The sequence below is a fragment of the Pteropus alecto genome, unplaced genomic scaffold, assembly GCF_000325575.1.
Source record: "Pteropus alecto unplaced genomic scaffold, ASM32557v1 scaffold280, whole genome shotgun sequence".
Classification (NCBI taxonomy): Eukaryota; Metazoa; Chordata; class Mammalia; order Chiroptera; family Pteropodidae; genus Pteropus; species Pteropus alecto.
The window spans coordinates 1,339,698-1,360,983 of NW_006430057.1; the positions used below are offsets into that span (position 1 = coordinate 1,339,698).

Below are 21,286 nucleotides of genomic sequence, written 5' to 3' on the forward strand. Positions count from 1 at the left end.
TTCTGTATTTCATTTAAGTCTTCTCTAATTTTTAAGATTTCCTTCCTTCTGCTGACTTTGGGATTCATTTGTACTTCTTTTTCTACATTTTTTTTTTGCCCTCTTATATTATTAGAGTTCTCCAGAAAAAGAGAATAATTAGAAATTATATCTATGTCTATGCATATCTGTATCTATCATTTATATCTTATTTTCTATCTCTACCTATATCTATCTATGCTCTATCATCTATCTATCCCTAGCTATCTATCCATCCATCCATCCTATAAGTTTCCTATCATCAAGCAGTTATAGAGGAGGCTAAGTTCCATGATCTACCATCTGCAAGCCTGAGACCCACAAAAGCTGGTGTTGTTTCTCGTTCTTTAAGATGTAAAGTTAGGTTGTTTATTTGGAATTTTTCTTGTTTCTTAAGATAGACCTTTAATGATATGAACGCTCTTCTTATTACCACTTTTGCTGTATCCCAAAAGTTTTGATATGTTGTACTATCATTATCATTCATTTCTATGTATCTCTTGATCTCTCTTTTTATTTCTTCTCTGACTCGGTTATCCTTCAGTAGCATGTTGTTTAATCTCCATGTATTTGTGGTTCTTCCTGATTTCTTTCTGCAGTTGATCTCTAGTTTTAAAGCATTATGATAAGAGAATATGGTTGGTATGATTTCAACCCTCTTATATTTGTCGAGGCTATCTCTGTGTCCTAGTGTATGGTCAATTCTTTAGAATATTCCATGTACACTAGAGAAGAATGTATAAGCAACTGCTTGGGGATGAAAGGCTCTGTAAATGTCAATTATGTCCAGATGATTTAATCTGTCATCTAGGGATGTTATTTCCTTATTAATTTTCTGTTTGGATGATCTATCCATATCCGACAATGGGGTATTTAGATCCCCTACTATAATAGTGTTTTGGTCTGTTTCTTCCTTTAGTTCTCTTAGTAATAGCTTTACATATTTCAGGGTTTCCTGATTGGGAGCATAGATATTAATAAGTGTTATGTCTTCTTGGTGCATGATTCCCTGCATCATTATGAAGTGTCCCTCAGTACCCTACTTTACCTTTTTTTATTTTGAAGTCTATTTTGTCTGATATTAGTACCACTACTCCCACTTTTCTCTGAATGCCATTTGCTTGAAATATCATTTTCCGCCCTGTCACTTTGAGTCTATATTTGTTTTTGGAGCTGAGATGTGTCTCCTGGAAGCAGCATATGGCTGGATTTTGTTTCTTGATCCATTCTCCAATTCTGTGCCTTTTTATTGGTGGGTTCAGCTCATTTACATTTAGGGTGATTATTGAAATATGAGGTCTTCGTATAGCCATTTTATCTTTTGCTTTCTGATAGCTCGGTGTTTACATTGCTTCCTTCTCCTTGTGTTTCTGTTTTCTTTCTTGTGGTTGGCTGTTGTGTGTTTTCCCTCTGGTTCTTCTTGTTTTATGTTATATGTTTCAGTTCTGAATCTTGTGTGTGTGGTACCATTATAAATATGTAAAGGATAGTTATATATATACACAGTCGTCCATTTTCTTCTGCTTGTGTCTTTTCTCCATTCCCTTTTGCAAATTTGGATCTTTGAATCCTCCCCTTTTCAGTTACTGTCATCTAAATTTGTCCCTATTTATGCTGAACATTCATTACTATCTTACTATGGCAAATCTCTTCTTATTGTTTAAGCTTATAATACCCTATTCTTAGTAAGGGCTGCAATCCTCTGCTTCTCTTTGCCTGATAGTCACCTTATTCCTAATTATGTATTTTTATTGTCATTTCGGTTTAGGTGACCTGACTCCTTTCAGTATTTCCTGTACTTCAGATCTCCTACTGGAGAATTCTCTCAATTTTTGTGTGTCTGGAAAGGTCTTAATTTCTCCTTCATATCTAAAGGAGAGATTAGCCGCATACATTATTCTAGGCTGGTAGTTTTTTTCACTTATTAAATTGAATATTTGATTCCACTCTTTTCTGATTTTTAAAGTCGATGCTGAGAAGTCTGATGATAATCTAATGGGTTTTCTTTAAAGTACCATCTTCTTTTCCCTGGCTAACCTAAGAATTTTGTCTTTGTCGTTGATTTTTCATAATTTTAATATAATATGTCTTGGTGAAGGCTTTTTTGACTTCTTGAATTCGAGTGTTCTGTTGACTTCCTGAATTCCAAACTCCAGCTCATTCTTTAGTCTGAAAATGCTTTCTAGTCCCTGCTCCATTTCCTCGTCTATGATAATGCCCATTATTCTTATGTTTCTTCTCCTGATGTTATCAGCTAGTTCTTGTATTTCTCTTTCATTATTTTTCATTCTTTGGTTTCTCTCTTCTTCCTTCTGATTTATTTCTAGATTTTTGTTTTTGACATCACTGACTGTTTCCTCCACTTGTTCGACTCTATTTCCTAAGCTTGCTATATCAGTTTTCAACTCTTGCAGTGTGTTCTTTATCTCCATAAAATCTATTCTGTTATTTTTGAGGGTTTCAATCTCCTTGCTGAAGATCTCATTCTGCTCATCTAGTTGCTTTCTCAATTCCTTAAATTGTTGATATGACTCATTTTGGATCTCATTGACTGAATTCTCTGTCATTTAAATTGCATATTTCTATGTCTGTAAGCTTATTTTCAGGAGATTTTTCTCTTTCTTTCTGAGATGCCTTGTCATCTTGGTTGTTTATGGTTTTTAATTGACTCTTTCTTCGCCTGGGAGTACCATCCTGAATTCTGTCATTTAAATTGCATATTTCTATGTCTGTAAGCTTATTTTCTGGAGATTTTTCTCTTTCTTTCTGAGATGCCTTGTCATCTTGGTTGTTCATGGTGTTTAAAGGACTATTTCTCTGCCTGGGCCTTAATGGAAGTGTATTCTGCTTTTCTTTTTTCCAGAAAGAAGATTTAATGTATAAAAGTCTCTCTTTAGCCTACTGCAAAGAAGGCACTTTTCTTTTGGTTTCCAGTAGGTGGCTTCTAAGCCTCTTGGATTCCTGCTTTATATAAAGCCTTAAAATGACTTTTTATTTTCTGATAGTTATTTAATCACACTTGCAACCCTCAGTTTCAGTCCCTGTCAGTTTTAGCAACAGTTTTGGTAGTGTTTGCTCAGATTCCCCTGGGGCCCCGTGGTGTTTGGTCTCAGAGGGTATGTAGGGGAGCCTTCTGAGTTGGCAATTGAGGGCTGTTGCTCAGCCTTGGTTTTGCAACCGTGACTGATAAAAATCAATTTTTGTTTGCTGTCTCGCTTCTCCGCTTTCTCCCCTGATGATTGGGCCGTTCTGTCGACTGCGTGGAGCTCACAACTCTCCCAGGCAAGGCTATTCAGGGAACTCATCACACCTTCTCCCTTCCCCCTCCTACTACTGGGATCTTCAGCTGTGAGAGGCAGCTTCTTTGTTTCTCCCAATCTACCTCTGGACTCCTGGGGTTCTGACCTGTGGTGGCTCTTATGCACAGATCCCATGCTCGGACGTGCTGGTTTGCAGTTTGGGTGTTTTTTGTTGAGTTTTAGATGTTCAGCTTATTGTTGTGTCAAGGGGAGAGATCTGGGGATGTCTCTCACTCCACCACATTTCTCCAAATTCAGGCTTTAAAAGCCTGAAGTTAATCATACCCTGATAAACTGCTTTCGTGCACTGGTTTAGTGGCAAAGAAAGACTGCCCAGGAAGCCAGAGAGTATTGAGAATGGTGATGTTTAAAGGAACACATTTATATAGTTGTTATTATTATATAATATCCTGCATTTTAAAATGGTTTGGAATGCCAAACATCTACTGAATATCCATAAAAGATACCAGGAGAATGAAAATATGATAGAGAATTAATTCATAGGCAGTATTTACCAATTAGACATCATACTGAAATATACTGTCTGCCTAGTGATTGCAGTTTCTATGACATTCAGAATCACATTTTAAACATATGCACCACTGGGGCTGCCACACTGAGCAATTCTAGAGAGCACCAATCACATCCTAGGCTATTCTAATGGCAGCCTCCTGGAGATGTGTAGGGACAGTCTGCTCAGCTGTCTGCAAGCAGCCTTGTGCTATATAAACTCATTCTTCTCACTCCCCTGGGATATTTTAGTTGAAAGAAAGGTTATAAACAAACAAACAAACAAATGAACACATAAACAAAGTAAACAAAAAAACAGAGTCTTACGGGGCTCAGAGTCTGAATCTAGCAAAGATGGAATTAGAATAATTACAAGTGGATATAAACTATTACAGTCTTTGATTTCTAAAAACTCAGGAGTTATCTAGAGTGAAATAATGAATTCTGAAACAGCTGATTTAAAGAGTAATGATGTTGTAAAACAAGGTGTTTGTGTTTTTCCCTTTGCTCCAATTATATCTATTTCAAATGATTTCTTCATATTAGGTTGCAATTAAAACAAAATATAAGAGGGTGGAAGTTACATGGATATACATACATACATGTATATATAAAATGAGTGTTTTATTATTTACAATTCTAGCTCAATAAGGGTGAGTGCGTGTGTGTATGTGTGTGTGTTTATTTAGTCAACGTTGGCATGCCTGAAGGCTCAGTCTTTGGACCTATTCTCTAGCTACTTTTCTCACTCCCTTGATGACCTTATTCAGTGTTCATGGTTCTGTATACTATCTGCATCAGCACTGTCCAATAGAAATATAATGTGAGCCACATAGCATTGTAAATCTTCCAGTAGTAATGCTCAAAAAGTAAAAAGAAACAGGTGAAATTAATTTTAATGTATTTTCTTTAACCCAATATATCCAAAATATTATAATTTCACATAATTATTAATGTGATATTTCCCTTTTTTTCTGTATTAAATCTTTGAAATCTAGTGCTCATTTTACCCTTACAGCACATCTCAATTCAGACTAGCCCCATTTCAAGTGTTACATAGTCACATGTGGCTAATGGCTACTGTATTAGACAGCACAGATCTATATGCTGACAACCTCCAAATTTACTTCTGCAGCTTAGATCTCTTCCCTGAACTGCAGGCTGGTACAACCAAGTGTCAGCTCAACTGCCTTACCTGGATTTAGTAGGGGTATCAGTAATTTAATACGTCCAAAACAAAGCTTCTCATCCTCCTTCAAAATCATTTCAAAGGTTTATATACCTCAGTTAATGTCAACTCCATTTTTCCAGTTGTTCAGACTCATAGCCTTGGAGCCATCCTGGACTTCTTTCTCTCACACCCTAGATCTAGTCAATCAACAAATGGAGCTCAACTTTCAAACTATAAGGCAATTTCTCACCACCTCCACTGCCAATACTCTGGTTCAAAGCACTATCATCTTTTACTTAGGTAATGCATCAGCCTTCCACCTGGTCTCCTTGCTTGCAGCCTTGGCCCCTTCAGTTTGTTCACAACACAGCAGTCAGTGACCCTGTTAAAATGAAAGTCAGTCTGCTCAGAACCCTTCACTGGCTCCTCATTTCACTCAGCAAAAGCCAAAGTTCTTACAATGGTTCACATGCTCTGGTGATTTCTCTGCCCTCCTCTCTATTCTCTATTCCCCTCCTCTCTATTCCCCATGGTTCACTCACACCAGGCCTACTGGCTTCTTTGCTGATTCTCAAATATTTCAAGTAGGCTCCAGCCTCTAGGCATTTTCACTTGCTGTCACCTCTTTTTTGAATGCTGTTACCTCAGATATCCCCGTGGCTTCCTCTCTGCTCTCCTTTCAACATTTTGCTCCAATTCTACCTTCTCAGTGAGGCCTTCCCTGAACACCCTATTTAAATAGCAACCCGCGCCCATCCCACACTCCCTAATCTTTTCTCTTCCTTGTTTTCTTTTCTCCCCAAAGGACTTATTACCTATATATTTTGTTAATACTTGTCTCTCCCCAGTAGAATATAAGCTCTCTGTGGGCAGAACTTTTTGTCTTAGTCATTGCTATATCTACAGAACCTAGAACAGTGCTTGGCACATAGTAGGTGCACAATAAATATTTGTTGAATGACTGAATGATATCAAATTCCTATGCAGCATCATCGTTTATAATATGAAGAACATGTGTGATAAAAATACACAAAAAGCACTTTCTTGTTTTTAAACACTGCTTTTAATATGCCACATTTTATAACAAAACTTAAAAATACAAGATATCTGAGCTTAATATATTTTATTCTTAGTAAAATAAAAATAGTTCAATTTTCTAAGTGTGTTATCATAGGTATTTTGGTATCTTATAAAGTTTATAAAGCATTTGAATCAAATTGTAATCATTTCTTAGAGCAAGTAATTTCTCAGCAAAACGTTTTTGTTCTTTAGTTTTCTACTTTAATTCAAATGAGCATTATATCTTGAGTTCCTGGTGGAATTCCACCTGCACACGATAATTTTCAGAGTGTGCTCGGTCAAATACACATGGGAAATACCATTTAGTCTATTATCCTGTGGAATCTACTCCATCTCCTTGGTTCTTTACTTAATTTTCTGGACTTCCTCCAGTTCAGTGACTTTAGATAGTCGCTTGCTCTTGTCTCCTGATTTGTGAATGTAACAGAGCCCAAATCTCTCAACATTCATTGCCTTGCCATTGTATTGTTTTGCTGCAATTTTTCCCTCTTAGAGAGCAATTTTTCCCTCTTAGTGGATTTAGTTTTTGTGTCTAATCCTTAATGACTATTGACTTTGCTTTCATTTTTCTCTTGAAATGGATGAAAGTGTCTACAGAGTCAATGTGTTTTTGACTTCTTGTCCTCCACACAGTACTCCTGAGATTTTCTTTTTCTGCTATTGTGTGATGGTATTAGAAAGTGAGACCTTTGAGAGGTGATTAGGTCATGAGGGTAGAACCTTCATGAATGAGATTAGCGCTCTTATAAAAGAGACCCTACAGAGCTCCCTAGCCCCTTCCAGCATGTGAGGATGCAATGAGAAGTCTGTGACTTGAAAGAGGTCCCTCACTTGACAATGCTGGCACTTTGATCTCAGACTTCCAGCATTCAGAACTATAAGAAATAAATTTCTGTTGTTTTTAAGTGACCCACTCTGTGGTATTTTGTTACAGCAGCCTGAACAGATTAAGATACTTATATACATATATTCATATATATATGCATATGTATATGAATACATGTGAACATGTACATATATACATACATGAAGTCTGTGATACACTTCCCATAGAAGTTTTTCTACTTTTGCTACAAATATATTTATCCTTAAACTATAGTTGCTCCCCTCCCTTTCATTGTCCATCTTCTAAAATGAATGGGCTACCACTGCTTCCCCTTTAATTGCCACTCACTTGTTCCTTAGCTTCCTGCCACCAGGACTCTCATCATTCTTACCTGAAAGTCATCACCATATTCGATAACCTTTCCTCAATCCTTATTGTTCCTCATCCCCTCCCTCTGGAATCTCTTCTCCATTAAACATTCTTATGAACTGGTCCTTGTGACATGAGGAAAGACAGGGGCTCAGGGCAAATGTTCTGCTTTGCCACTTCTTCTTGGCAGTCTAGTTTGCTCTCCACACTTACAGTTTCATACATCCTAATGTGCATTTCTAGCTGGATGTTCTGCTGTTGCCTTAAGCTGAACGTGTCAGAAATAAAGCTCCTTATCTACCACAAAGCCAGCTTCTCTAGCTTCTTTTTTCCTGCCAATGACATCATTACTAGACATGAAACCTGAGTCATCTTTGACTCCCTTCTTGACTTTACACCAACACTCTATCAATCACCTAGTCTTGGTGATTCTTTTTTAAAAAATGTTTCGAATTTATGAAATAGTTCAAACACACAGGAAGGAGCAGGCAATAAACACCTGTTTAAAAACCACTCAGACATGATAAATCTTAATGTGTTGGCATTTGGCCTCAGAGTTTTTCTTTTCTTTCTTCGAAATTTTCTAGTTTCATTGAGATGTAATAGACATACATCTCTATAAGTTTCATTGAGATGTAATAGACATACATCTCTATAAGTCTAGTTTCATTGAGATGTAATAGACATACATCTCTATAAGGTATACCGCATAATGACTTCACATACATATATTGTGAAATGACTACCACAATAAGTCTAGTTAACATCCATCTCCTTGTATAGTTAGAACATTTTTTTCAGTTTTTCAAAAAATAAAACCTTAATAATACATTTGAAATCTCCTCTGTACCTTTCCTCAATCTCTTAGAGGTAATCACTATCTAAATTGTGTATAACTTCCCGTGCAAGGTTTTATACTTTTACTACATATGCATTTATCCATAAACAATATATAGTATTGTTTTGTGTATTTTAAAGTTTTACATAAATGGTATAGTGTGCATATTATCCTTCAACTTGTTTTTGTAATTCAACATAATTTTTTAGTGTTATCCATATTAATACATATATATCTGATTTATTCCTTTGAACTATTATACACTATTTTATTGTATGAATATACTATAATTTATTTCCCATTCTCCAACTGACTTGTAGGTTATTTCCAGTTTTTCACCATCACGGATGATAATGGAATGAACATTTTTGTACATGTTTCCTTGTGCACCTATGTAAGAGCTTTCTGGAGTTTGTAAAGGCAGGCCCATTAGCATTGGCTAGACTCTCCTGTACCTTTCCCATAAATTAGCAAATTGTTCTTCAAAGCGATGGGACAGTCATGCACAAGCAATTTATGAAAATCCCCTTTTCTCCTCATCCTCATGATTATTTGGTATTATCAAACTTTCTTCTAAAAACATTGACATTGTTTTAATATTTAAGTATTTAATCAGATTGGGATTTATTTTTTGCATGGTGTATTGTAGTGATCTAATATTATTAACTTCTTTGAATTTGGACAACCTATATTCTAGCACCATTTAATAAACAGTCTATCTTCTCTCCTCTTATTTGTAAAGTCACCTCTGTCATATACCATGTTTCCATACATGAGTGAGTCTGTTCTGGCTTCTCCATTCCCTTCCATTGAACCTCTTATCCATTCCTGTGCCACTATGTCTTCATTGCTATATTTTTATAATAAGTTATTATATCTGGTAATGAAAATTTTTCATATTATTCTTCTTCAAAATGTGTTGGTTATTGACATTTTTCTATATGAATTGGAGGATAGACTTATTAAATTTCACAAAAAAAATTGTAGGGGTTTTTATTGAAATCGTATTGAATTTATAGATCATGAATATGAACATGTATACTGAACATGGTGTACTTCTCTCTTTAGTAATGTCATCTTATAATTTTCACTAAAAGATTTTATATATCTTTTGTTAAATTTACTCAACAAAAAGCTAGTTATTTAATAGCTTTAGTCTTTTTGTAAGATCTTTTATCCTCTTTTTTTTTTTTTTGGATTAGCCATTATTATTATAGAGAACCTATTGAAGTTTTAGCATTGATCTCGTATCACCAATCTTGTTGAGTTCTCTTATAGGTCCTAATAGTTTGTGGATTATCTTGGATTTTCTGTAGAGACAATCACATCATCTGCAAGTAACATCAGTTTGTTTCTTCCTAATTCTTACACTTTTTTGTTTCTTTCTTATGCTGCTATCATCTCTCGCCTGAACTACAGTAATTGTCACCTAACTGGTCTTCTTGGTTCCATTCTTGGCCCCTACAATCCTTTCTTCAGAAAGAAGCCATAGTAATCCTAGAAAAACATTAAGTTGAATGACATTCCTCTTTGACTTAAAACTTTTCAATGGTTTCTAATTGTTTTTAGAAAAATGAAGAAGTTGAACTGCACAAAATCTACAGTGTCTTGTCTGGATCATTTTAGCATTGTACAACATCCTGTACAGTGCTGAATAGCAGGCACAATTTCTATATTAATGAGAATGCTTCTAAAGTATTATTAACATTAAGGATGATATTTGCTGTAAGTTTTTTGGTAGATACTCTTTATAAACTTAAGAATATTCCCTTCTATTCCAAGCTTGCCACAGTTTTATCATGAATGAGTGACGAATTTCATCAGATACTTTTTTCCCCTGGATATATTGATATGATCACATATTTTTTCACCTTAATCTTTTAAATGGTGATTTACATTAAATTATTTTCTGATAGTGAACTATTCTCACACCCCTGTAATATTTTGGTTCCTTCTATATGTGTACAGTAGTTATTCCTTTCTTCCCATCCCCACCGTTACCACTCTATTTTTTAGTCTTTGCTGACAACAATAGAGTGCACATTGCCTTCAGTTAAGTCTTTTCCAAAGACTGTTTTTTTTTTTTCTCATGTCCTTCTGCTTTAAAACCCTCATGAGATCCCTCATTATGCAGAGAATAAAGTCAAAACACTGCACCTGATCCTCAAATATCTTTCAAATCATTTACGTCATTTTTTAACTCCTTTCTAGCTGGGCTGATTTTACTCATTAATCCCCAAATATGCCTTTCCTATTTTCACATCCATGCCTCATAGGAAGCACAGTATTTTTGATCCAGAGTAGACATTGTAGAGTTTTTGGTTCAACCCCCTCATTTTTCTAAAAACAATGAGAAACTGTTGAAGAGTTTCAAGCCAAAGAGGAATATCATCCAACTTAATGTTTTTCTAAGATTACTATAGCTGCTTTGTGAAGAATAGATTATAAGGGCCAAGAATGGAACCAAGAAGACCAGTTAGGAGGCAATTACTGTAGCTCAGGTGAGAGATGATGGTAGTGGGGACTAGAGTGGAAGAAGTAAGGATGAAAATATGCAGACCGGAGATATATATAACCTCTTTTTTTTTTTTTTTGGATGTAGTACTTATAGAGCCTGTTGAAGAAAGGATGTCAGGAAAAGATAGGAAGAAAGGATCAAGGATGACTTCCAGATTTGGGGCTTTAAAAATTGGCTGGATTGTTGTGCCACTTATTAATATGGGAATGACTAGTGGAGATTGCAGAGGACTTTAGAGAAGAGATCAAGAGTAACGTTTTGGACATGTTGAGTTTGAGATGTTTGTGAGAGGGTAAAGCGAAATTCTCTGACCTTACCTGTGGAGTGCTTGTATTGGCCTCTATGCATAAATGTTCTGTAGAGTACCCAATGATGGAGAAAGGAAGCTTCTCTTCCCTTGCTAGGCATATAAATCTCAGCATCGGCTATGCCTAGTATTCTAATCTAATCTCATAATTCCCTGTTGAAGCAAGTTGCCCTGGGCTGTTCCTTAATAGTAGCCAACGATTTGGACCAGAGATTGGTACTTAGCCAATGATGTCACCCTGTAGACTGGCTGGCAACATCTGAGTTGGCTTTTTGCAATAGTCTCTGCCCACTATGGGTGTTAGTAATTAACTTGGTCAGAATCTCTCTTTCTGGAATCAAATACTTGGTGTCCGAAAAAAAAAAGAAGACATAAAAAAGAAGAGAGTATCAGAGTTTTTTTGACAGAGTGCTAAACTGAAGATCTTCAATTCTTTTAGCTGAAAGAGTGACAACAGTCTCTAAATCTTCCATCAGGGTAGAAAAGAACAAAAGGCAGAAACTACCTTACAATGAGAAAACACTTTTAAGGCTGCTATAAATATTTAAGCATTAGCTACATATTTGGCATACAGAAAAACTACTGTATATGTGTTTGGGAAAAAAAATTTGATTTTTAAAAAATCAAGATCACATATATTAATTTTACAAAAAGCCTTTCTTTAAAAACTTAAACATTGTTGCTTTAGTAGAACTTGTATACAAATATGTCAATCACAACATTATTTAAAATTTTTTTAGAATAACATTATCTTGAAAAATTGAAAATAAATCTACATGTTGAATATAACTATTAAATCTGTGATAGTATAGCCATTTATTTATTTTTTAATATATCTTTAAAATTTTTAATTATAGTTGGCATATAATATTATATTAGTTTCAGGTATACAACATAGTGATTAAACATCTATATAAATCACAAAGTGATCACCCCAAGAAAGCTAGTGCCCCTCTGACACTGTACATAGTTATTACAATATTATCAGCTATATTCTTTATGCTATACTTTCTATCTCCATGACTGTTTTGTAACTACCAATTTGTACTTCTTAATCCCTTCCCCTTTTTTCACTGACCCCTCCAACTGCCCTCCCATCTGGTAATCCTCAGAATATTCTTCGTATCTATAAGTTTCTCGGTTTTCTGTTGTTGTTGTTGTTCTTTTGATTCCGCATGTACATGAAATCATATGGCATTTGTCTTTCTCTATTTGACTCACTTCACTCAGCACAATACCCTCTAGGTCCATCATGAAATATCTTTTTCCATCCCTTTACATTCTGTCTGTGTGTGTCTTTTAATGTGAAGCGAGTCTTTTATAGGCAGCCTGTGTAAGGGTCTTGTTTTCTTATCCGTTCAGCTACTCTATCTTTTGATTGGAGCATTTAATTATTTTTCATTTGAAGCACTAGTTGATAGATATGTAGTTATTGCCATTCTTTATTCATATTTTGACATATATAGTTTTTCTTCTTCTTAAAGAAGTCCCTCCAACATTTCCTGTAATACTGGCTTGGTGGTGATGAACTCCTTTAACTTTTTCTTGCCTGGGAGTCTCTTTATCTGTCTTTTGATTCTAAATGATAGCTTTGCTGGGTAGAGTAATCTTGGTTGTAGGTCCTGGGTTTTCATCACTTTAAATATTTTGTGTCAAGCCTTTCTGGCCTGCAAAGTTTCTGTTGAGAAATCAGCTGATAGTCTTATGGGAGCTCCATTGTAGGTAACTAATTGTTTTTCTCTTGCTGCTTTTAAGATTCTCTCTTTGAATTTAACCTTTGATATTTTAATTATGATGTGTCTTGGTGTGGACCTCTTTGGGTTCATCTTGTTTGGGACTCTATGAACTTCCTGGGTTTGTATGTCTGTTTCCTTCACCAGGTGAGGGAAGTTTTCCTTCATTATTTCTTCAAATAGCTTTTTATTTCCTTGCTCTCTCTCTCTCTTCTCCTTCTGGTATCCCTATGATGAGAATTTTGTTGTGCTTGACATTGCCCCAGAGGCCCCTTAAACTATCCTCATATATTTGGATTCCATTTTTCTTGTTGCTGTTCTGATTGGGTATTCTCCGCTACCCCATCCTCTAAATTGCTGCTTTGATCCTCCGCTTCACCTAATCTGTTGATTCCTTCTAATGTACTCTTCATCTCAGATATTATATCCTTCATTTCCGACTGGCTCTCTATTATGTTTTCTATTTCCATTTTTATGTTTTCAATCTCTTTGTTAAAGTTCTCACTGAGTTCATCTACTCTTCTCCTAAGTTCATTGAGCATCCTTATAAGCAATGTTTTGAACTCTGCATCTGGTAAGGTGCTTGTCTCCATTTTGTTGAGTCCTTTTTCTGGGGCTTTGTTCTTTTCTTTCATATGAGACATGCTTCTTTGTTTCCCCATTTTGTCTGCCTCCCTGTGTCTGTTTCTATGTATTAAGTAGGGCTCCTAAGTCTCCTGGTCTTAGTAGTGTGGCCTTATGTAGTAGGTATCTTGTGGGGCCCAGTGGCACAGTCCTGGGAGGGGTCCAGCTGCAGGCTAAGTTCAGTTGTGCACCTTTGGGGCCACCTGGTAAGAGTCACCATGCAATCCACACATGCCTGCTACCTGTGCTGAGCTTACAGGTGCCTCAAGAAGTCAAGCCAGAAACTGAGGTCAGCTGCTGCTAGTGCAGAGCTTGGGACTTCTCAGCAAGAGGTACAGGGCACTTGGAGGACAGATGCTGCTTCACTGGATTTTATGAGCCTTTGAGAAATCTTATGAAAGCCCACAGCAGGAGCCAAGACAGGACATTTGTGTGGAATAAACCACTGGAAGCAGCGTGGGTGGGTCCACAAGTTGGGAGAGGTGGAGTCTCAGGGAATCTCCTGGGCAGAGTGACCTGTGTTATTCAGGTTGATGGCAACTCAGATATGATGGCACCTGAGTCTGATGGCTGGGAGTAGAGAAGGCTCAACAAAGGAACAATGGATACTGCCAGCACTTCTGTCCAGGAGAAAGCCTTCCCTACAGCCCTTGTTCTGAAGCCTGACAGCTCAGTGCCTCCCTGTATGTCCCTGGCTCTCCTTGAGAAGCTTCTCCAGTGTTGAAGCTCAGAGCAAATGAGTCCATCAGCATGTTAAGTCTGGGCGTGGACCCTTTAAGAGGAAGGTCTCTGCGTCCTGCAGCCCTCCGTCTCACTCAGCTGCAACCTCTACTGACTTTCACAGCCAGAGGTTGTGGGAACTTCTCTTCCTGGCACTGGAACTCTGGGCTGGGGAGCCCAATGTGGGGGCGAGACCCCTCACTCCTCAGATGGGGGAGGTGGCTCTGTAGCCAAGATAGCCCTTTTATGATCTCCACACGTGGTTGTGGGACCCGGCCATTCTGCATCTCTGCTCCTCCTACTGGTTTGAAGTGACCTCGTTTTTTGTCCCTAGTGTAGGGCTTCTGTTCAGCCAGACCTCAGGTGACTCCGTGTGCTGGTTGTTCTGTAGTTTCGTTATAATTTTGATGTGGTCTCTAGAGGAGGTGTGCACAGCTTCTACCTTCTACGCCATCTTGACTGGTCTCATAGTATAGCCATTTAAAATCATGTTTTCTTTAATGATTTGAAAAAAAATGGTAATATTAATTTTTTAAAAGTGAGATTTAAAAAAAACTGTAAATATAGTATTATACCAATTTTGTATGTGTGGATATATACTTCTTTTGGCCACAGCCTGTAGAAGATGCTAGTAGTAGAATATCAGGCATTGTTGCCCTATCTCCCAGGGCATGTCCTCCCTCTCCTCTAAGCAAAAAGTCTCTTTTTGATTAGAATCTCTGAAAATGCAACGCCTCAGGGTCTTTGTACTACTTCTTCCTGCTTCCTGAAATGCTCTCTCACTTTATTTTTAATTTACCTCTTTTAAAAAATTAATTTATTTTTATTGAGATATAATTGATATGTAACATTGTGTAAGTTTAAGGTGTACAACACATTGGTTTGATACATTGATATATTGCAATACCATTACCACTAGTAGCGTCACATCCCATAATTATTATTTCTTTATTTGTGGTGAGAACAATGAAGATATAGTCTCTTAGCAATTTTGAAGTTTATAATACAGTATTGTCGTCTATAATCACTATGCTGTGCATTAGATCTCCAGGAATTATTTACCTACTGGTTGCAAGTTTGTACATATAAATAACATCTTCCCAATTTCCCTATCCCCTATCCTCTCGTAATTACCATTCTACTCTCTGGCTTTACAAGTTAGGCTTTTTAAGATTCCATATATAAGTGATATCATACAGTTTTTGTCTCTCTGTCTAACTTGTCTCACTGAGCATAATGCTTTCAAGGTCCACCTATGTTGCAAATGGCAGAATTTCCTTTTTTCATGGCTGAATAATATTCCATGGTATATATGTGCCATATCTTCTTTATCTGTTCATCTACTGACAGACACTTAGGTTGTTCCCATATCTTGGCTATTGTGAATAATGCTGCAGTGAACATGGGTACAGATATCTCTTCGACATCCTGTTTCCATTTCCTTTGGATATATAAGCAGAAGTGGGATTGCTGGATCATATGGTTGTTGTATTTTTAATTCTTTGAGAAACCTCCAGACTGTTTTCCATAGTAGCTACACAAATTTGCATTCCCACCAACAGTGCAAAAGTGTTCCCTTTTCTTCACATCCTCACCAGATTTGTTATCTCTTGTATTCTTCGTGAGGTGATATCTCACTGTGGTTTTGATTTGTATTTCTCTGATGATTACTGATGTTGAGCATCTTTTCATATGTTTATTTGCCATCTGTATGTCTTCTGTAGAGAAATGTCCATTTAGTCCTATTTTTTAATTGGATTTTTTTTTTTTTTTTTTTTGGCCATTGAGTTGTATGAGTTCTTTATACATTTGGGGCATTAACCCCTTATTGAACATATGGTTTGCATATATTTTCTCTCATTCTGTATGTTGCCTTTTCATTTTGTTGATTGTTCTTTGGGTGTGAAACAATAATTTAAGTGTTTTCTGAGAATGGTAGAAAGTATTACAGTTGAGGTTCTTTGGTGAACAACACCCTAAGCATCATGAGTGAAAAGAAGAGAGAACAGAAGTGTTAGGGTAAGCTGTGCTTGGCAACATTTAAGGTTTAATAAAGAAGATGTTGAATTGTATTTGGGTGTTTGTGTTTCTTTAAATCTTGCTATAAATTGTGTATTGCCTCTTTCTAAATAGATTAAATCAATATTAATAATATTTTATTGTAATAATTGGATTATTTTTAGAGATAGGTCAAAATTATGGGAGAAACCATTCATACTCTTTGACTCAGTTGTCTACATCTATATAGAGGCAGGCCATTTGGACCCCAAAGACATAATCTCATCGTCATTTGAGTCACCCGAATTTTACATATAATTCTTAGGAATAAAGAGAGAGCTTTTGAATGTCTTTACTTACTAGTCTAAATGTATAAAATGAGCAAGTAGAAGTGTCTAAATGACACTGCTGTCATTATTCATATGCGCTGGTTTAAAGTCACAGAAATATGCTAATGGGAAGGAATTTAAAGGGCTCAGTGCTGTCAGGTAGGGAAATGAAAAACTGACTACAACGACAAGTGCTTTGAAAAAGAAACCCCTGGGATTGTTAGACAAATACTACTAGGATAATCAGTTAACTATTTAGAAAAATGTCTATTATCATCACCCCATTATATGCACATTGAAGAGTAAAAAAATCAAAACATAAAAAACTAGAAGAAATTATAAATGAATATTTATCTGATCTCTAGATAAGGAAAATTGTTCTACGTGTGTGGGGGGGGTGGGGGAAGAGACTTGATCATATAAAACCTCTATGAATAAAAGGATCATGAATTAAAAGGTCAATAATAAATTAAGCACAGGGATAATATATTTATTGTATGAAGGGCTGATACTCTTTCATAAAAAAAAAACACAGAAATATCCCAAAAAGTAAATGACCAGCATTAGATTGATCTATTTATAGAGGGGAAGATAAAAATTATGAAGGATTGAAAACTTGTTCAGCCTTACTAAAAATCAAAGAAAGGTAAATTAAAACAAGTATTAAAATAAATATCACTTCCTGCCTATCAACTTAGCAAACATTTTTTTGAAGTAAGACTATTGATGAGTTAGAAACTCTTGTTCATTGTTGGGGCTTCTTTTTGCTAAGGAAATGTGATATTGGGGTGGGTGTTTGAAATAGTCACTCATGACTGCCCATCATCTTTTGAAAAGCATTTCTATTAGAGTTGCCAGATTTAGCAAATAAAAACATAGGATGCCTGGTTAAGTTTAAACTTTAGATAAACAACAAGAAATTTTCAAGTATCAGTATGCCCCATAAATGTTTGAGATATATTGAGAAGTATTCGTTGTTTATCTGAAATTCAAATTTAACCAGACATCCTATATTTTATCTGGCAACCTTACATTTTATGTGTTTGAAAATTCCAAGTTTAAGTTCCTTCTCAGGTTATCAGTGTCCCTTGCAGCTAGGCTGCAAGCATGTGACCTCAGCTTTGTTTTCTGGAGATTTAGATTTGGCAGTGAGAATCATAGTTAAAGCAGGCTCTGCATGGAGCTTCCATTTTTGCTGACACAGGTGAAGAAAGAAAGGAGTCCTGCTTTTTTTGATTCTGGCAACAGTGCAGGGCAGTGTTTTTTTTTTTTTTTTTTTTTAGAGTGAGGTTCAAGGCTGCCATACATGCACAATTCTAGGACTTGCCATTTACACAGACTATGATATCTTTTTAATCAAGATCGTTCTATGACTTGGTTTGGGGCATTGTTTCTGGAAGTTTAGCCTTGATTATCCAGTCCTCCCAACAATTATTTGAAAGACTCGATATCTTTTAATAAACTTCTTTTCTGCTTAATTTCCCAGTCAGCTTCTGTTGCTTGCAACTAGCAAACCTCATTGATAGACAATATGTATCAAGAGACCTTAAAATGTGCATTTACTCTGAGTCCCCATCCTCAGACACTTCCCTAATAATGCAGACAAAAATATGTGAGCAAAGACGATTGTTCAAATGTTATTTAGAAAACTGAAAAAATTGAAACAATCAAAACCTATAACATGAAGAGAATGGTTGACACATCTAGAAACAGAAATAATGTATAATCATTAAACAGAATCATTAGAGGAATATTTAAGGACACAGGAAAATGTTGTAATATTAAAGAGATGAAATCAAGATAAAAATGTACATATGTGATATGATCTCTATTATGTTAAAAAAAAAAGGTAAGAAGAAAAGCTGGAAGGAAATATGCCAAAATGGAGTTGCTTTGGGTCATCAGCTTATTTTTTTTTCTGGCATTTTTACACTTTCCAATTTGTAACACGATGAAGAAGAATTGTTCCTGTAATTATAAAAACAAGCTTCTTCTCTATTGGACAACCTATACCCCACCAGGCAGACACACTTCCACTGTGCATACAGACTGGGTGATTTCTGTGGGGGTGGAGATTTCAGAGTCATGGAGTTTAGAGTGACATCTCAGATTAGGCAATGAGGGCAGAACAGCTAAAGAGCTCACTGCTTCTTTCAATACCATTCACAACAGAGCTCCTGAAGAAATTACCTCAAGCCTTTGTAATAATATTTCTGTTTTGTTGACTCCAATTGTTTGGTTTTCACTTGCTTTGCAGCCCCTTAACTCCCTTCTGGCATCTTTTTTGAGAATTCTCTTCTGCATGAGATAGCAAAGTCTAGCCAGGCCGATCTAAATATTATAATCCAGTTAAACAGCTTCATCACGAGAATCAGAAAGGCCTGTTTCTCAAACAAAGATAAACGAGCCTAGGGAAGTGTGGAGTAGGATGGATAGAAAAAGGGTTATATATAAAGCAACAAGGTGTATTTCCTGGAGTATACATTTTACTAAATGATGAATAATTTTAAATGGTATTTTTAAATACAAATTTGGACATATTATGGAGTAAAAAGCAAAATTTACATCAATTTAAAGTAAAATCCAAGCCTTCAGTGAAATTTTACATTTATAGCTCATATGTCTCTGCTTTGATTCTCTGTGAGGTAGGCATTTGATTTCTCCCTCTATCTGAACAATTAGGTTCTCCACAGAACATCTCATTCTGACTGCACAGGGAGCCTCTATGGGGTTAACTGAGAATAAGGCCCATTTTATATACAACTCAACATTTATTCAACATGACTAAGTAAATGGACAGTAAAGATGTGATAACGTGTTATCTCTTCTCAGCTTTACTAGATAAATGGCAGAAATCAACTGTCGTCAGAGGTTAGAAAACCTTTCTAATCAACATTTTCCAGATATATTCTGTGATTGCAGTCAGACCTAAATTCCAGCTTGTAGGTTTCTCTTCTAGAAACTTTTATTACATTTTATTTTTTATTTCATTTTCTTAAAATTTATTTATTTATTTTATGATGACATTGGTTAACGAAATCCAATAATTTTCAGCTCTACACTTTAACAGTAAGGCATATATATATTTACGATGTGTGTTTACTTCCCATAGTTAGATTTCTTTCTGTCACCACGTATTTGACCCCCTTTACCCCTTTTACCTCCCCCTTCCTGCCCACTCTCTACCTTCTGGTAAACACTAGTCTATAGTCCATGTCCGTGAGTCTCTGTTTGTTTGTCCTGTTTGTTACTTTTAGGTATATATCTCACATATAAGTGATATCATGTGATTTTCAACTTTTTCTGTCTGGCTTATTTCGCTTAGTATGATTATCTCAAGGTCCATCCATGTTGTCCCAAATGACAGTATTTCATCTCTTCTTATGGCTGAGTAATATTCCATTGTATATATGTACCACCGCTTCTTTAGCCAATCATCTATCACAGGATACTTCGGTTGCTTCCATATCCTGGCCAGTGTGAATAATGCTGCTATGAACATAGGTGTGCAAATATCTTTTCGAATATGGGCTTTCAAGTCTTTGGGGTAAAAACCCAAAAGAGGGATTGGTGGATCATATGGTAGATCAATTCTTAGTTTTTTGAGGAACCTCCATACTGTTTTCTATAACTGTACCAATTTGCAGTCCCACCAGCAGTGTATGAGGGTTCCTTTTTCTTCACATCCTCTCCAACATTTGTTACTACTACATGTCCTGTTGATTATAGCTATTCTAACAGGTGTGAGATGATATCTCATTGTGGTTTTGATTGCATTTCCCTAATAGCTAGTGATGTTGAGCATCTTTTCATATATTTGTTGGCCATTTGTATGTCCTCTAGGGAGAAGTATCTGTTCAGGTCCTCTGCCCATTTTTTGATTGGATCATTTGTGTTTTTTGATATTATTGAGTAACATAAGTTCTTTGTATACTTTGGATATTAGGCCCTATTTGGAGGCATTGCTTGCAAATATATTTTCCCATTTGGATGGCTTTCTCTTCATCTTGTTGATGATTTCTTTTGCTGAACAGAAGCTTTTCAGTTTGATGTAGTCCCATTCATTTATTTTAGCTTTTACTTCCCTTGCCTTTGAGGTCAAATCCATAAAATCTTCTTTAAGTCCAAGGTCCTTGAGTTTAGTTCCTATGTTTTCTTCTATGCATTTTATTGTCTCAGGCCTTATATTCAGATCCTTAATCCATTTTGAGTTAATGTTGGTGTGTGGTGATAGAGAACAGTTTAGTTTCATTCTTTTGCAGGTGGCTTTCCAGTTTTCCCAGCACCATGTATTGAAGAGGCTTTCCTTTCTCCATTGTATGTTTTTGTTTTTGTTTTTTTTTTGTCAAAAATTATTTGCCCATATAAATATGGGTTTAATTCTGGCCTCTGGTTTCTGTTCCACTGGTCTATGTGTCTGTTTTTCTGCCAATACCATGCCGTTTTGATTGTTGTCATTTTGTAGTATAATTTGAAGTCGGGCAGAATGATGCCTGCAGCCTCATACTTTTTTCTCAGGATGGCTTTGACAATTCAGGGTCTTTCGTGCTTCCATACAAATCTGATGATTTTTTATTCTATTTCTTTAAAAAATGCCAATGGGATTTTGATGGGGATTGCATTAAATCTGTATAATGCTTTAGGTAATATGGTCATTTTAGCTATGTTGATTTTTTTCGATTCAAGAACACGAAATATCTTTCCCTTTCTTTGTATCTTTTTTGATTTCTTTTAATGGAGTCTTGTAGTTTTCATTATATAGGTCCTTTACGTGTTTTGTTAAATTTATTCCTAGGTATTTTATTCTTTTTGTTGCAATTGCAAAAGGAATTATTTTTTCCTCTTCTTTTCTGACACTTCATTATTAGAGTATAGGAACGCTATGGATTTTTGAACATTGATTTTGTATCCAGAGACTTTACTGTATTTGCTTATTGTTTCTAGTA

At 35.9% G+C, this 21,286-nt stretch overlaps 1 protein-coding gene across 1 annotated transcript in view; it reads right to left on the minus strand.

Moving 5' to 3' along the window:
* Nucleotides 1–5,069: 5,069 nt before the first annotated feature.
* Nucleotides 5,070–21,286, minus strand: part of WDR44 (WD repeat domain 44) — a 128,419-nt gene continuing 112,202 nt past the window's right edge. The window contains exon 20 of the mRNA XM_025046161.1: nucleotides 5,070–5,380. Coding sequence (XP_024901929.1) covers nucleotides 5,358–5,380 — 23 coding nt within the window. The 3' untranslated portion in view covers nucleotides 5,070–5,357. The remainder of the gene's footprint in view (nucleotides 5,381–21,286) is intronic.